The sequence below is a fragment of the Rana temporaria genome, chromosome 6 (assembly GCF_905171775.1).
Source record: "Rana temporaria chromosome 6, aRanTem1.1, whole genome shotgun sequence".
Lineage (NCBI taxonomy): Eukaryota > Metazoa > Chordata > Amphibia > Anura > Ranidae > Rana > Rana temporaria.
The window spans coordinates 98,468,909-98,487,044 of record NC_053494.1 but is presented as its reverse complement, the minus strand read 5'-3'; the positions used below and the strand labels follow the sequence as shown (position 1 = coordinate 98,487,044).

The 18,136-nt window shown below is 41.3% G+C and overlaps 1 protein-coding gene across 2 annotated transcripts in view; it reads left to right on the top strand.

Annotated features, from left to right (window-relative positions):
• ARPC1A (actin related protein 2/3 complex subunit 1A) overlaps positions 1–14,615 on the top strand; it is a 57,520-nt gene extending 42,905 nt beyond the window's left edge. For both annotated transcript variants that reach the window (XM_040357059.1, XM_040357060.1), the window contains exon 10: positions 14,259–14,615. In XM_040357059.1, the coding sequence (XP_040212993.1) occupies positions 14,259–14,297 (39 nt within the window). In that variant the 3' untranslated portion in view covers positions 14,298–14,615. The remainder of the gene's footprint in view (positions 1–14,258) is intronic.
• The last annotated feature ends 3,521 nt before the right edge of the window (positions 14,616–18,136 follow it).

Sequence of the window (18,136 nt, the reverse complement as noted above, 5' to 3'; positions counted from 1 at the left end):
TTGGAAGTTGGATTTCTGTTTTGGGGGGTTTAGTTTTTTTTTTGGAGGTGTGGTCCTAAACGTTTGATCAGCTGAAAAACAGCCTGTTTCTGTTTATTCATTGTTTTCATTAAATTGAATGCTCAAAAAATGTTTTGTCTCACTCTCATTACTTCTTGTTGCATGTTGAAGCTCTACTTGGAACCTTGAAATATGATTTTTTGCCATTTTTCAAGTGGTCTTAAATTTTTGATCAGGACTGTATGTATGTATGTATGTATGTATGTATATATGTGTGTGTATGTGTGTGTGTGTGTGTGTGTGTGTGTGTATGTATATATATATATATATATATATATATATATAGCCTTGCGAAAGTATTTGGCCCCCTTGAACTTTGCGACCTTATGCCACATTTCAGGCTTCAAACATAAAGATATAAAACTGTAATTTTTTTTTGAAAAATCAACAAGTGGGACACAATCATGAAGTGGAAGGAAATTTATTGGATATTTCAAACTTTTTTTAACAAATAAAAAACTGAAAAATTGGGCGTGCACAATTATTCAGCCCCCTTAAATTAATACTTTGTAGCGCCACCTTTTGCTGCGATTACAACTGTAAGTCGCTTGGGGTATGTCTCTCAGTTTTGCACATCGAGAGACTTGAATTTTTGCCCATTCCTCCTTGCAAAACAGGTGTTGCAGAGAGTTGCAGGTGTTGCAGTGAGGTTGGATGGAGAGCGTTTGTGAATAGCAGTTTTCAGTTCTTTCCACTGATTATCGATTGGATTCAGGTCTGGACTTTGACTTGGCCATTCTAACACATTGATATGTTTATTTGTGAACCATTCCATTGTTGCTTTTGCTTTATGTTTTGGATCATTGTCTTGTTGGAAGACAAATCTCCGTCCCAGTCTCAGGTCTTTTGCAGACTCCATCAGGTTTTCTTCCAGAATGGCCCTGTATTTGGCTCCATCCATCTTCCCATCAATTTTAACCATCTTCCCTGTCCCTGCTGAAGAAAAGCAGGCCCAAACCCGTGATGCTGCCACCACCATGTTTGACAGTGGGGATGGTGTGTTCAGGGTGATGAGCTGTGTTGCTTTTACGCCAAACATAACGTTTTGCATTGTTGCCAAAAAGTTCGATTTTGGTTTCATCTGACCAGAGCACCTTCTTCCACATGTTTGTGTCTCCCAGGTAGGTGGCTTGTGGCAAACTTTAAACGACACTTTTTATGGATATATTTAAGAAATGGCTTTCTTCTTGCCACTCTTCCATAAAGGCCAGATTTGTGCAGTATACGACTGATTGTTGTCCTAAGGACAGAGTCTACCACCTCAGCTGTAGATCTCTGCAGTTCATCCAGAGTGATCATGGGCCTCTTGGCTGCATCTCTGATCAGTCTTCTCCTTGTATGAGCTGAAAGTTTAGAGGGACGGCCAGGTCTTCGTAGATTTGCAGTGGTCTGATACTCCTTCCATTTCAATATTATCGCTTGCACAGTGCTCCTTGGGATGTTTAAAGCTTGGGAAATCTTTTTGTATCCAAATACGGCTTTAAACTTCTCCACAACAGTATCTTGGACCTGCCTGGTGTGTTCCTTGTTCTTCATGATGCTCTCTGCGCTTTAAACGGACCTCTGAGACTATCACAGTGCAGGTGCATTTATACGGAGACTTGATTACACACAGGTGGATTCTATTTATCATCATTAGTCATTTAGGTCAACATTGGATCATTCAGAGATCCTCACTGAACTTCTGGAGAGAGTTTGCTGCACTGAAAGTAAAGGGGCTGAATAATTTTGCACGCCCAATTTTTCAGTCTTTTATTTGTTAAAAAAGTTTGAAATATCCAATAAATTCTGTTCCACTTCATGATTGTGTCCCACTTGTTGTTGATTCTTCAAAAAAAATTACAGTTTTATATCTTTATGTTTGAAGCCTGAAATGTGGCAAAAGTTCGCAAAGTTCAAGGGGGCTGAATACTTTTGCAAGGCACTGTGTGTGTGTGTGTGTGTGTGTGTGTGTGTATATATATGTATATATATATGTATGTATATATATATATATATATATATATATATATATATATATTTACAATTTTCTCAATTTAAGTGATCACATTCCCCATCTTCTCAGCTGCATAAGAGCTGGATGGGAGAAGCAACAGGACACTGATCTTTCCAGTGAAAGGCTTTGTAGGGAGGGGCGTGTCAGGACAAATCTGATCATTGGAGGAGAGCCCACTGAGTTCTCAGCATAGCTAGATAACTGGCCACGGTGTGTTCTGCTTAGTGTGGTCGGTTTTTAATAGGAGAGCAGAGGGACTGGGATTTCACACAAAGGAAGCAATACAAAGAGGACAGGATACTTTTTCATACAAGTACATGGTACAGCAGGAATATGAAATGTTGGGGTAACAAACACTTTTACCACATGAGCTCCTAAGGTTTTTTATTTTTTACTTTACATACCAGAAATTATGGGGGCGGGGGAACGACACACGTTTCTCAGTTTCTGTTAAAACATTTTGCAAATAAAAAATCTTTTTTTTCCATCAATTTAGACCAAAATGTATTCTGCTACATTTCCTGGGTATAAATAACCCAAATCATTGTATAATATTTAGCTTCTGTGAAATGTATAGTCTACAGACTATGTGTGTGTGTGTGTGTGTGTGTGTGTGTGTGTGTATATATATATATTTGAACATTGATCAATACTGATGGCCTGTTGTAAGGATGATCTCATTTGTTGAAGCCCTTAAATGGTTGGACAGTACAAAAAAAACAAATGGCCCCTTTTTGGAAAGTAGACATTTTAAAGTATTTAATAGGAGGCAATGGCATGACACGTTTTTTGAAGTTGTAATTTTCTGGAAAATTAAGACATTAAATGCATTTTCTACATTTTTTTTCATACTGTCGCCTGTGCAGTTGTAGAGTCCTCATGAATGGCGTGGCAGTATATATAAAAAAAAAAAAAACGTTTTTTTTTTTTTACTTTTTGTTAACATGTACATACTTTGTTTACTATTGTAATGGTGTGATTTGCTACAGCTAATTACATGGTACAGTGTGCTGTGATTGGCCCAGGTACCATGTGATAGCTGTGGACCAATCGCAGCATCACAAGTAAACAAGCCATCATGATTGGCAGCCATTCATGACTGTTTTGTTTGCATCTAATCATGTGCTTGCTATGATTGGTCATAGGGATCACATGAGCTACAAACGGTGGGTCTACTCCAGTGTATGCCACATCCCTAATAGATCAATTTTAGCAAAAAAATCTCCCCTGAGTGGGACTTTTTAGGCAATATAAATCACAAAATGTTAAGACATATAGTCAAATTTTATTGTAGTACAAGACAAAAAATTATACACATTGATACAACTTAATTTAGGAAATTTTACAATGTCTAAAATCAAAATATGATGAAAACGTATATTTCTCTTATCGTCCATGGACGGACACAGCTCCTTAAATCTTGACTGTTTACTGGAGAGGACTAAGCAGAAACATGTTCGATAATTAAATACATGTTACTTTAACAGAGTTGAACAGCCCCGCCCAGGGGGCGGTCCCTCCAGGCATAACCCTCCTCCCTGCAGTATGCAGCCTCAGTTTCGTTCTGCCTAGCAAAGGACGACGACGTATGGCTCCCTTTTATTAAATTTTTTCTTGAAAGAATCTTCTATCAACTGTCGTCTGAGAGACAGGCTGGATATATAGATCCTTGTAGTCTACTCAGTCCGGCCAGCGAGCGTGAGCACACCTTTGCAAAGAGGCTGGGTCTGCTACGACATACCCCATTACTCCTGGGGTGGCAGGTGAGCTTTGCTCCGAGATCCACACATGACTGGGCTGTGGTGTTCTCACTCACAGTGGACCGGGCCGACGGCTACCTCCATTGCGGTTGTAGGCCTGTCAGGAATGCGTCAGTGAGTCCTCGCTTGGACATGTAAGCACAGTCCCTCCCACTTCGGTGGGTTGGTACGGCTGGGCATTCCTGGGGTTTGGGGGTCCTCCTATCCTCCCTTCCCTGCTCCTTTTCCCTCTGCTGCATTACATTACTGAGGGGGGGGCACCTTACTGAGGGGACTGCGGTGTGTTTCTTTTTACTGTTGGGGTCTTTTTAAAAAGCCCTCTTTGGGCTTTCACTGTTCAAAATGCTGCATTTTGCCGCAGCGCTGTCGCCATTTTTTGGGTGATTTTCAGTTACTATTGAAAATCCCATTGGCGGCCATTTTGTTGTAGCCACGTTATGGCGCAGTTTACTATTGCGGTCGGCCATCTTCTGCTGGTCCTTACGGCACGCAGCACAGTTTTACCTCAGTTTTTCCTCCTCTCACACACGCTGTGTACTGAGGGTGGGCAGCGGTGCTGTGCAGTCTTTTCCTGTGATGGTGAGTCCCCTGGGACCCCCTGTTTAGCGCAGCAAGAGGACGGGTTTTGAAATGGGGTCAGTCTCTTCCCCAATCATGCCTGAAGTGGCAGTTGGTGCTCCTGCACCTGGGATTCCCACAGATACTTTGTCAGTAGTCCTGGAATCCTTAATTGCCAGAGTAGAAGCGGATGTGAGGGGGGGGTACAAGGCGCCCCTCCCCCCGCTTTCCCCTGGGGAAGGATCTATATCAGACCAGGACCTGGCTGCAGCTCAGGTCCCCCGGTTCTGTTTTATATGGAGACGTGAACGGTGGTGTGGTGGTTCACTCCCTCACCTGGCAGCAAGAGAGTCATGGGTTTAAATCTGGACTCCAACACAAACTGCCTGGAGATTGCATGCTCTCTCCCTATGTTTGCGTGGGTTTTCTCCGCTTAGTCCGGTTTCCTCCCACCTCCTATGACGTGTGTAGAGCACTTGTCAGTGCGCTGTATGGAACCCCCCCCTCGTTTACCCGTCAATTGGGTCATCGAACAGTATTATGGTAATAGGGCAATAATCCTCCACCCCAACTGGAGGTGAATTTGGGATACCTTTGGGGTCTCACCCAGGGGTCCGCTTGGAGTCCAAGCCAGACAGAAAACATTCCTAAGATAACAGAGCCTGCCTTAACACATCCAATGCATTCTAAGTGCAAATGATGGAGCACCAGAAGACACACAGGCTTTGCACTAAATCTGCTCAACAGTAAGTTGCAATAAATTACACAGTAAAGAAAGACCCATCACATGTTATTGGCAAGTTTCTGTAAATGTAATGGAAAAGCCCCCCCCCCCCAGGATGCAATATTGGCCTCCACGATTTGTGGATTGTATCAGAGGTGAAGCAGTCCAGGGTGATGGTCAATCCCATTGAGGCTGTATTCATTACTGAGTGTAAGCTGAACACGTAGCTCTGAACGAAGCATGTCAGCATGGGACTTTGAGGTTTCCCTATAAGGCCAAGCATTGTAGTTGTGTCTATGTCTGTCTTCTGGAGCTCGGACCAGAGGGTCCTTTGGTAGTAGCAGGGGGAAGCGGAGGGAAACTTCCTACCTGTTGAATAGCTGCGGGAGGTGCCGCGTTGTCCCTTTTGGTGTTCTGTGTTTCTGGGGTGAAGTAGTGCTGGATGTCAGCAGGATGCGTTCCTCGGAGGTCTCCGTGTTTAGGGCCCTTTCTGGACATGGACATCTCAGGAAAGAGCAGGTGAGAAACTCTTCCTTGCAGGCATGTGGTGTGGAGCTCACAGTGCAGTTTCACGCTGTCATATCGTATCCCCTTCCCCAATCTCTGTAGATTTAGATGGGGATAGTGTTCTGGCAGGCCAGGACGTTGTGGTGACCTAGTGGGGCCACATCGAGCAGGGGAGGAGCGCCGCTGCGTTTAGGCCTCGTCCAGCCAAAATGTTGGAGCCGGATCGGGAGGTGCAGAGGGTCCCAGGGAGATCTCTCAGGTCGTGGTTCGGCGCTGGAAAGCCTGCAATTCCAGGGATTTGGACGGAGCTAAGGGCATCCACGTCTTGCTCCCTGTTGCGTTAGGCCACGCCCCCGCGCAAGAATAGTGAGCTTTATTCTAAGCAGAAAATTGTTAGTCTCATTTTATCCAGAATCGTGCAGCTCTAGAACTCTTCGCTGCAATTACAGCTGCAAGTCTTTTTGGGTATGTCGCTACCAGATTTGCACATAGAGTGAAATTTTTGCCCATTCTTCTTTGCAAAATAGCTCAAGCTATTTGAGTGTCTGTAAACAGCGATTTTCAAATCTTGCCACAGATTCTCAATTTGGTTTTAGGTCTGGACTTTGACTGGGCCATTCTAACGCATGAATATGCTTTGATCTAAATCAGGGGTCTCCAAACGATGTCCCTCTAGTTGTTCAGGAACTAAAATTCCCCTTCATGCCTAGTCATGTCTGAACGTCATAGTGTGTGTTGGATACAGACATACCTAAGACGCCTACTCACAATCTAGCTGTGCAGATTAGCAGGCATTGTTTTTATGCTAGACTAAGTTCAGCTGTTGATGCACCTGTGTTAAGTTCCTGCTTTTAGCTTAGGACGTTGTCTCCTTGTAGAAAGGGTTCAGGGCAGGAATATAAAAGGGCACCAGGGTATCGCCACCTGAATCTGCTGGCCCTAATCATGCTTGCATGATACCATCCTCCCGTGTAGAGACTTGAGGCAGCCCACAGGTTGAGCCATTGGCTTTGTCAGGCATTGCAGCCTCTCCCAACATTGCAGCCACTCTGCATATGTCTGGACGTTTTTTTGCATTACATAACAGAGGTTAACTTATATTCGCAGCATCCTCACATGAAGCAGAAACCGGGGTATGCCCCTTTCCCTGCTCTAAATCCTCAAACAAAAGGATTAAAAGACCTGAGGATGAAAGTTCACCTTCAGAGGACAGGGAACAGGTGCAGTCTAACGAGGCAGAGGTATCAGAATCCTTACAAGTTCTGGAGTTGCAGCTGCAGTCTTTTTCAGAGATTCATGCTGCATATGCTAGAAAAACCTCCACAGGGTCCTCATCCCGGGGCTGGCTTCAGACTAGCCAAACGCACAACTGTAGGATGCACAGTTGCTGGTGCTCTTTGCTAATGCACAACAGCTATATCGCATGATTGCAGAAACGCACGTCTGCAAAGGATTACTTCCTCTTTACCAGTCCACATGTTTGTATAAAATACATGAGTTTGGAATGTTCAAAATGCATGTGGGGTAAAAACAAGTAACAGAACATGTTTATTGTTGATCACATAAAAATACATGTTTCTGTTTGTATGGCTTTACATGTTTTTGTTACATAGTCGCATGAGGATGCTTGGTCACACTAAAGTGCTTAAGTTGCACAGAGAGGCTTATTTGCAAAGAAATGCATGAAAATGCTTGATTACATAAAGATTCTGGATCATACAAGGTTGCCTGATCACACGAGTCCTTTATTACCCAAGGATACTTGGTCACACACAGAGGCTTGTTTTAACAGAAATGCCTAAAATCGCATAAAAATGCTTGATTGCATAAAGATGTTGGATCGCACAGGGGTGCTTGATCACACAAGAGTCCTTGGTCACACAAGGGTACTTGTCCGCACACTAGTGCTTAAAATGCATAAGATGTTTGATTGCATGAAAAATGCTGAATCACATAAGGATGCATGATCGCTTAAAGTTGCATGTTTGCCTACATTTTGCATGGTTGCATAATGAGGCATAATAATTTAAGTTTCCTTAATTGTACAGGAATCTTTGTGTTCACGTAGGAATACGTGTCTGCATAGGTACATGTTGCGCAATGTTGCAAAACATGTTTGCTTGCTTGCTTGCAAGATGCCCGTTCAATAGCACGCATGCTATATGTACAGTGAGGAAAATAAGTATTTGAACACCCTGCTATTTTGCAAGTTCTCCCACTTGGAAATCATGGAGGGGTCTGAAATTGTCATCGTAGGTGCATGTCCACTGTGAGAGACCTAATCAAAAAAAAAAAATTCCAGAAATCACAATTTATGATTTTTTAACTATTTATTTGTATGATACAGCTGCAAATAAGTATTTGAACACCTGTCTATCAGCTAGAATTCTGACCCTCAAAGACCTGTTAGTCTGCCTTTAAAATGTCCACCTCCACTACATTTATTATCCTAAATTAGATGCACCTGTTTGAGGTCATTAGCTGCATAAAGACACCTGTCCACCCCATACAATCAGTAAGAATCCAACTACTAACATGGCCAAGACCAAAGAGCTGTCCAAAGACACTAGAGACAAAATTGTCCACCTCCACAAGGCTGGAAAGGGCTACGGGGAAATTGCCAAGCAGCTTGGTGAAAAAAGGTCCACTGTTGGAGCAATCATTAGAAAATGGAAGAAGCTAAACATGACTGTCAATCTCCCTCGGACTGGGGCTCCATGCAAAATCTCACCTCGTGGGGTCTCAATGATCCTAAGAAACGTGAGAAATCAGCCCAGGACTACACGGGAGGAGCTGGTCAATGACCTGAAAAGAGCTGGGACCACCGTTTCCAAGGTTACTGTTGGTAATACACTAAGACGTCATGGTTTGAAATCATGCATGGCACGGAAGGTTCCCCTGCTTAAACCAGCACATGTCAAGGCCCGTCTTAAGTTTGCCAATGACCATTTGGATGATCCAGAGGAGTCATGGGAGAAAGTCATGTGGTCAGATGAGACCAAAATAGAACTTTTTGGTCATAATTCCACTAACCGTGTTTGGAGGAAGAAGAATGATGAGTACCATCCCAAGAACACCATCCCTACTGTGAAGCATGGGGGTGGTAGCATCATGCTTTGGGGGTGTTTTTCTGCACATGGGACAGGGCGACTGCACTGTATTAAGGAGAGGATGACCGGGGCCATGTATTGCGAGATTTTGGGCAACAACCTCCTTCCCTCAGTTAGAGCTTTGAAGATGGGTCGAGGCTGGGTCTTCCAACATGACAATGACCCGAAGCACACAGCCAGGATAACCAAGGAGTGGCTCTGTAAGAAGCATATCAAGGTTCTGGAGTGGCCTAGCCAGTCTCCAGACCTAAACCCAATAGAGAATCTTTGGAGGGAGCTCAAACTCCGTGTTTCTCAGCGACAGCCCAGAAACCTGACTGATCTAGAGAAGATCTGTGTGGAGGAGTGGGCCAAAATCCCTCCTCCAGTGTGCAAACCTGGTGAAAAACTACAAGAAACGTTTGACCTCTGTAATTGCAAACAAAGGCTACTGTACCAAATATTAACATTGATTTTCTCAGGTGTTCAAATACTTATTTGCAGCTGTATCATACAAATAAATAGTTTAAAAAAATCATACATTGTGATTTCTGGATTTTTTTTTTGATTATGTCTCTCACAGTGGACATGCACCTACGATAACAATTTCAGACCCCTCCATGATTTCCAAGTGGGAGAACTTGCAAAATAGCAGGGTGTTCAAATACTTATTTTCATCACTGTATGCGTGTATACAGCGCGCCCTTTTTTATGTTTTGCCTAAAACATATTTGTATGAATTCATGCTTCCATGAACACACATTTCCATAGAGGCATATGGCTTTAACACTTGCCACATATGCAAATGGCTCTCCATATGTGTATGTGTTTGTTTACATGGGACTGCAGAGGTTGTTTGCGTTTTGCAGGGGAACAGCACCTTCTCCAGTCGGTGGTCTTGCCCTTTGGGTTAGCCACCGTGCCCGGGTTTACGGGGTGCTAGGGCCTGCCTCTAGCAGGTCTAAAGGCCCAGGGTATAGCAGTAATGGCATACCGAGGCGATCTGCTGCTGATCCATCAGTCAGTAGCATGGCTGGACCTAAGTGTGTCCAGCATGGTCAAGTATCTGGAACTCCTGGGTTAGGATCCCAGTCTAAAGGTACATTCTTTTGTTTGGTAAAAAGCCTAGAATGTTTGGGACACGAGCGTGTTTTTTTTTTTTTTTTTGCCTCAGACAAAATCAGCGCTATGAGAAAGCTGGTCTATGGTTAAGGCAAGGAATAGTTCCTTACATTTTGCCTTTTTCTTAAAGCGGGAGTTCACCCATAAAACATTTTTTTCAAAGAATCCCCTTAGATGGATGCTCGTTTTGTCTAGGGGAATCGGCTAGTTGTTTTAAAATATGATCTGTACTTACCGTTTTCGAGATGCATCTTCTCCGTTGCTTCCGGGTATAGGTCTTCGGGAGCGGGCGTTCCTTCTTGATTGACAGTCTTCCGAGAGGCTTCCGACGGTCGCATCCATCACGTCACTAGTAGCCGAAAGAAGCCGAACGTCGGTGCGGCTCTGTACTGCGCCTGCGCACCGACGTTCGGCTTCTTTCGGAAAATCGTGACGCGATGGATGCGACCGTTGGAAGCCTGTCAATCAAAATAGGAACGCCCATACCCGGAAGCGGCGGAGAAGATGCATCTCGTAAACGGTAAGTACAGCTCATATTTTAAAACAACTAGCCGATTCCCCTAGACAAAAGGAGCATGAAGCTAAGGGAAAAAATTGTTATGTACGGGTGAACCCCTGCTTTAAGTTGCTAGGGAAGATGGTGGCTTCATTCAAAGCTGTTCCCTAACAACCTAATTACAAATGTAACTGGGCAGGGATGCCCATTATCCCCCTTGTTGTATATATTTGTGATGGAACATCTTATACAAGCAATTAGAAAAAACAAAGACATACAAGGAATTGCCATTAAAGATAAAGAATATAAGGCGGCAGTTTATGCAGATGGCTTACTAATATATGTAACAAATCCCATTATAACAATACCAAACCTAATAAGTGAATTTAAAAGATTTGGGGAACTGAGTAATTTTAACGTTAATTATGACATCTGAAATGCTAAAAATACAGGGACTACTACAAAAGGATTTTCCATTTTAGATGGCAGCAAGTGGCAATTAACTATTTGGGAATATATAAAAAAGCTACAAGAATTAAATCATAAAACAACAGTAAAGTAATACAAATATTACAAAAATATGAAAAAAAGATATTCATGGATCGGAAGAATTAATATAATAAAAATGGATATATTACCAAAATTGCTATATGTATTTCAAACAGTCCCCCTGACCGTTCCAAAGAAACTCCTAATGGAATTAAGGAGGACAATAGGGAGTTTAATATGGGCCCATAAAACACCACGAATTAAAAGGGAAACCCTAATTAGAACTAAGGAAAAGGGAGGTTTAGCATTACCCGATTTCTCGAAATTAATTAATTAATTAGGATTGTAGACTGGTATCATAGTATGGAGGATAAGCAATGGGTTAAATTAGAAGAAGATATTACAGGTATTCAACTTAAAGCTCTTCCATGGATAAAGCCTCAGTTAAGACCTGGAAATAACATATTACCAATATTTGTAAGCGCTACATTAAAAATATGGGATGCAGAACTAAAAAAAGGAAACCTATCCACTAGGGTGGGACCACTGACCTTTTTGTTCTCCAATCCAGAATTTTTGCCAGCATTAACAACTACAAAATATTTAAAATGGAATATATTGGAGAACGCAAGGGTGGCCCAGATCCTGGTGGAGGGGAAAGTACCAAAAATGCAAGATCTTGGACCCGAATATAAACATAAATGGTTGCAATATCAACAATTTAAAAACATTTATTGAAACAAAGATAGTAATTTCATTAATAAATAGACCAAAAAATAAATTTGAACAAATATTAATAGATGAACAAAAACCAACAAAAAAATATTTATGGTATATATTCCCTCTGGACCAATTTAGAGAAATAACGGGAATAAAAAAATGGTAAAAAGAAATAGGAAGACCAATATCAGAGATGGAATGGGAGAAAATATTTCTAATAATCCATAAAACACCCCTAGCAATTAAATCCCAAGAGAGAAACTATAAAATAGCTATGAGGTGGTATTGGAGCCCAGTAGCATTTAACAAAATAAATGATGGACAAACAGACATCTGTTGGAGATACAAGGTGGAAAGGGGAACTATGAAACACATATCGTATAGCTGTTACTTGGTTAGAAACTTTTGGACAAAGATTTATAAAATATATCAGAAAATATCGGGAGTAGATAAGAACCTGAATATAGAGTCCTCCATGTTATCTTCAACTCTAGATAATTTAAAGAGCATTTAAGAAAGATATTTTTCATTATATGACAACAGCAGCCAGAACAATAATCGCACGTAACTGGAGAAATAACAAAGAACCAAATATAGCAGAGTGGATGTGTGAAATGAACGAAATACAATGTATGGAAAGGCAGATAAGAGATGGATATATAGATAATTAAATGCCAATAATATGGCAAAATGGGATGGATTTCGGCACTCAGAAGGAATGAAACAATACATATAAAGGAAAAATAGATAAAAAAATAACTGAGGGAGAATGAGTGTCTTCTTAGTGTGAATGAGTATGAATGTTGAAAATGTTTATGATAATTTTATGTATTTATTAAAACTCGATAGACTGAAGAGAATATGTGAATAATGTAAACGAGTTATGTTTTAAATGTGAAAAAAAATTGTATTTGGAAAATTATCAATAAAAAGAAATTGGAAAACAGATTGGTCTGGCAAGAAGTACCGTTTGTAGAACCATGCTGATAACTACTGATATTTTTTTTCTTCCGTACATTTTTGGATATAGTCCCTTTTTTGAATATTGGTACCTCATTGGCTTTTCTCCAATCCGCTGGTACAATTTATGTCAGTATGCTGTCCACAAAGATTAGGAACAATGGTCTAGCTATAATGTAAACAAAAGGACTCCCGTGCTGTCAGTAAACTAAGCTAGGGGGGGCACTGGTGCAGACACCTGGTGATCTGTCCTAACCAGAAAAAAAGTGTCCGTGAATAAATGATGATGTCTGCGCTGTGTGACTCAAAGGGTGAAGGAACAGTGCGACTGATGGGCACACTAAATATATAAAACACACTAGGACTGTGAAAATCCCAATATAAAGCAATAATAGATCCAAAAAGTCAGATCAAAAATCTTCAGTAACATACAATGAATAAAAGCAACATACATGAAACAAATGCAATGAATCAAACGTGAAACTGAAAATGGCAGAAAATCCACTGAAAATCCACTGAATGTGTAATGATACACAGAAAAAGTCTCTGTATGGTGATCCCAAAGCCAAACACGAGTGTTGAATGGAGAGAAACTTCTAGTGCAAACACCTCTTGTGCTCCCTAGCAGCTCACCTTCCAGCTGTAGCACGGACAGCCCAAAACAATCCTCAGGTGTGTACTGAATGGATGATGTAGTTAGAGTAAAATGTAGCTGAAGGACTCATAGCCAGATGTTGCATGTAGAAAGACAACAAAACAAAGGAATATATAGCGTAACTCTGTGAGGGACAATACTGTGATAAAAATCGCACTCAGACAGATGATAGTGGGCGTATCTCCAACAAACGCCGAGTTCGTAAAGCTCTCCTGTGTGCCTCTTCTTATTTCTCCCTGCCCTCCAGTGACTTCAGATGTATAGCTCAGAAGGTGGTGGTAAAATAGAAAGAAGGAAGACGCAACGCATAATCCTGCAAAATGGAGCGCATTTAATAGTAAAATACAGTATAAAAACTCACATTTAAAATGACAGATCTATTAACATCCACGAGCAACAAGCTCGTCTCCTACCGACAGATAATGCTCAATCAAGTGCTCCAATCCAATCGTCTGCTCGGTACATCCATATAATGGATGTACTGAGCAGACTATTGGATTGGAGCACTAGAAGTTTCTCTCCTTTCAACACTTGTGTTTTGGCTTTGGGATCACCATACAGAGACTTTTTCTGTGTATCATTACACATTCAGTGGATTTTCTGCCATTTCTTTGGCTCTTGCATTTCATTACATTGGTCATTTTTATGTTTCACTTTGATTCATTGCATTGGTTTCACGTATGTTGCTCTTATTCACATTGTGTGTTACTGAAGATTTTTGATCTGACTTTTTGGATCTATTATTGCTTTATATTGTGATTTTCACAGTCCTAGTGTGTTTTATATATTTAGTGTGCCCATCAGTCGCACTGTTCCTTCACCCTTTGAGTCACACAGCGCAGACATCATCATTTATTCAATGGTCTGGCTATAACCTTTCTGAGTTCTCTGAGGACTCTCGGGTGTAAGCCATCTGGTACTGGTGATTTATTTGTATTAAGTTTATTAATGATGATAATAATGAGCTGAAAATATCCTCTAATATCAGTGTGTGAGAAGAGGTACACTTATGAGGTTATTAGCGGGAGTCTAAATTCTATCAGATGGAAAACCCCTTTTTAGTTTTGTTTCAGTAATGACATTCTTTCTAATTACTAAACATTTGTATTTTTAATCTTTCAGACTCTGGAATCTTGTATTCAAGGCCTGCGCATTATGTAACTGAAGAGCAACTGCACAAGCAAGACAAATGAGCAAAGCTGCAAATCTCCTAAGATGTTCTGTGACTTTTTGCTGACCTGTTGTACACTTGAAATAAAAGTAAAGAAGGTTATTAAGTACAGCGTGTAATGAGATCCAGTTCCAAAAATATCTAATAGTTTTTTTAAGCACAATGCATCAATACAAATGAGTCAGCTTTTTTGGTCTTGAAATTATATTACTTAACAAGCATTGTGCGAGGACCAGAAATACATTAATAAAAGCATCAGTAATTTTGTGAATTGTCTTCTAGAAAATAAAAAAAATTTAATGTGGAAATTTTGGCTTCTAAAATTACTTGTCTTGTTCGAAATACTTTTTATTTATTTTTAATGGAATGGTTTTACAATACTCAACTACTTCAGCTCCAGAACGTTTACCTTCCTTCGTGACCAGGCTATTTTTTGCGACACGGCACTGAGTTATTTTAACTGACAATTGCGCAGTCGTGCAACGATGTACCCAAATAAAATCAAATAAAATGTATGTCCTTTTTTCCCACAAATTGAGCTTTCTTATGGTGGTATTTTAACACCACCTGCAGTTTTTAGTTTTGCGCTATAAACAAAAAAAGACTGCCAATTTTGAAAAAAAAATTTACTTTCTGCTATAAAACATATCCAATAAAAAAAATTACAAAAGTTTTTTTTCATAAATTTAGGCCAGTATATACACAAGAAAAAAAACAAAACTGCGCTACTATACAAACAGTTGCACACACTAAAGGCAGCAGCTAGCGTGCGATACACAAATGGCCCCAGATGAAGACACGTGACACGTGTCGTAACGCGTAGGGATTGGACGGGAGGACGTACACCTGGAGTGACGTATACAGGCGCCTGAAACGCCGCTCGTTTTTTAAAAGTTCCTTGCTGTATAATTTTTTGAACACCTGTAAGCGCAGCTTTTTTCCCTCTTTAATAAATAATCAGCTTGTGCTTACTACTTCACGATTGGAGTCCCCTCCTTTGTTTTTGTTTCTCCTGTTTCCTCTCCTGGGCACACTAACTGTTTGGATGGATAAGAGGACCCTGTCATGGAGATCTAAGGAGGATTAGTAGATCGTATACACGGAGGTCTGGTCGAGATAATTACAGTGATACCTCGGTTCACGAACTTAATTCGTGAACTGACTCTGGTCGCGAACCGAATTGGTCGTGAACCGAAGGCACATTTTCCCATAGGGTTCAATGTAAATCCAGTTAATCCGTGCTGACCTTTTTTTGGGGGTTTTTGAAGCACAAAAATATGAAACAAATTACAATACACATTAGTACAGTATAGTAATGTATAAAGAGAGGACACTAACCTTGCTTGAGATGACTTCTGGCATGGAGGAAGGCAGGTGGGAGGCAGTTATTGTTTGGAGGGAGAGTCCCCCTCCATAAGGACATCAGGGGGATCTCCTTCAGTGAACTGTACAATACAGCAAGGACAGTACTGTATGTGCTAAAAAGCACACCAAAAATCAAAAAATCACTCAAAATGTTTGCAGAGTACTCACAGTACTTCTTTCTGTGTGTCTTCTTCTCTCCACGGTCTTCCTACAGAAAGTCACGACCATGTGACAGCCGGGAAATAGCATTAAAATGGCCGCGGCTCCTGTTCGTGAACCGAGGCGGAGTTCGTGAACCGGAGCATATTTTTATGAACTTTCCTGTTCGTGAACCGAGTTGTTCGTGAACAGAAGCGTTCGTGAACCGAGGTATCACTGTATAGTGGATGCACTTGATTATCTGTGCGGAGGTAAGAGTCCCGGGAGCTCGGGGAGGGATTATTACACCCATCTATCAACACTATCTATTGGATTACCTTGTGATCACATCAGCCACATCTCTTCTGGCAGCTTTTGCTTATTTGAAGCATCAATATTAGCACGGGATCACCAGATTGATTTATTGATTCATATATTTATTTATTTCTCATCTTATGAATGGACACTCTTTCACGGCTAGAGACTTCACTATATACATTTATATATTGATTTTTATATGTATATATTTATTATTTTTATATATTCACTGCATGTTATATTTTACATTTTATGCACATTGTATATATAGAACGAGTATTTTCCGTTTGGACACTTACACTCCTTCACTGGATTGGATTGAGCTGTTTTTTGCTCGTGTTTGTGGTAACATTGATCAGTATTTATTTATATTTATTTATTTATTTATACTTAGCACTTTCACTATGTCCGCGTGCTAGGTTGCGCGGAACCCTTCACCTTTTTCATTTATATATTTGTGTATTGTAAACACTTTAGGTTTTGCAGCAATTTATTGATACACTTTGTTTAGGGTTTATTCATTGAGTGTCTATAGTAGCGCATAAGCACTGTCACTTTATTTTGATACACAAATGGCAATACAAGAAAAAATCCGCTCCACAGATTTTAAAACATTAATGATAACAAACTCTGAAAGTATGATAAATGAAAGAAGTCCATATATATCATATAGTGACCTTATCCCCTAAATAACTGGACTGTAATCTTGAGGGTTAATAAACTGCAGGGATAAATCTTGCGATCCACACCACCAGGTGATATATAGGCAATGTAAGTGAACCCTCCACCGTAATATTAAGCAGCTTACCAGAGGGCAAGCAATACGATCAGTTGGCTGTAACCCAGCCACGGCCTTTGGCTCCTCAGAGATCCCGGATGGAGCAAGTTAGTTCCAGGTGTACGATAACAGCCAAATCCGACAGGTACAATTCAAAATGAAAAGAGAGGCGCACATAGCGTAGCTCCATAAAGTAACAATTTATTTAAAAAGATGAGATATACTCACAATAAGGATGATTTAAAACAGCGTGTACAATTTACAAACAAATGCTGGCCGGCATGTAAGGAGCCCTACTCCTCAGCGTGGTGACGTCACTGACGTAGCCAACCAGACGCGTTTTGTCATTCACAGGACGTTATCAATGGGGGTGGGGTGGGCGCAACATGCTCCAATAAAAGTTACTACAGACGCCAGTCTGTGGGGCTGGGGTGTGCATTCTCAGGGCTGGCAGGTCCAGGGAGCCTGGTTGCCAGAGACGGCAGGCCGCTCCTCAAATTTCAGGGAACTACTAGGTGTGGGGAAAGCTCTCTTGGCTCTGCAAGAAGAGGGTCTGTTCAAAAGACCTATTGGTTTTCTCAGACAATGCCACAATGGTGGTGTACCTGAACAAGCAAGGGGGCACTTGTTCGGAGTCACTTCTAACGCTGACACAGCAGATTCTGTCCTGGGCAGAAATCGATGTCACTTCCAATCAGGGAATCAGAGAATACACTGGCTGACTAGCTGAGCAGAGTGAGCGTCAGTCCCAGCTGCTGGGAGCTGCATCAAGGCACGTTACAGAAGATTGTGCCAAGATGGGGTCTTCCTGCAGTGGATCTTTTTGCCTCCAGTCTCAACAGAAAACTGCTGGCGTTCTCACTGGAGAGAGAGACAGGGTCCTTGGGGACGGATGCTCTCTCCTTTCCCGTGGGATTTCGCTCTGGCCTACACCTTCCCTCCTTTCTCTTTCGTTCATGGACCGACACAGCAGCATTGACCTTAGGGTTATGTACTTTTTCTCTAGGCAGAAAAAAACAGCACTTTAAGTGTTAAAAACACTTCTCAGTACAGCACCTCCCATGGGGGCGTGTCCCCCGAGTATATCTCACTCTTTGGAAGCATCCAGCCTCAGTTTTCATCTGCCTAGCGTCAGGAGAGCATGGCTTTTCTGGAGCTCATTGCTCTGGAATTTTTTTGCGATTTTTTTTTTTTTATTTATTTTTTTTCGCCTTTTTATTTTTTTTCTGT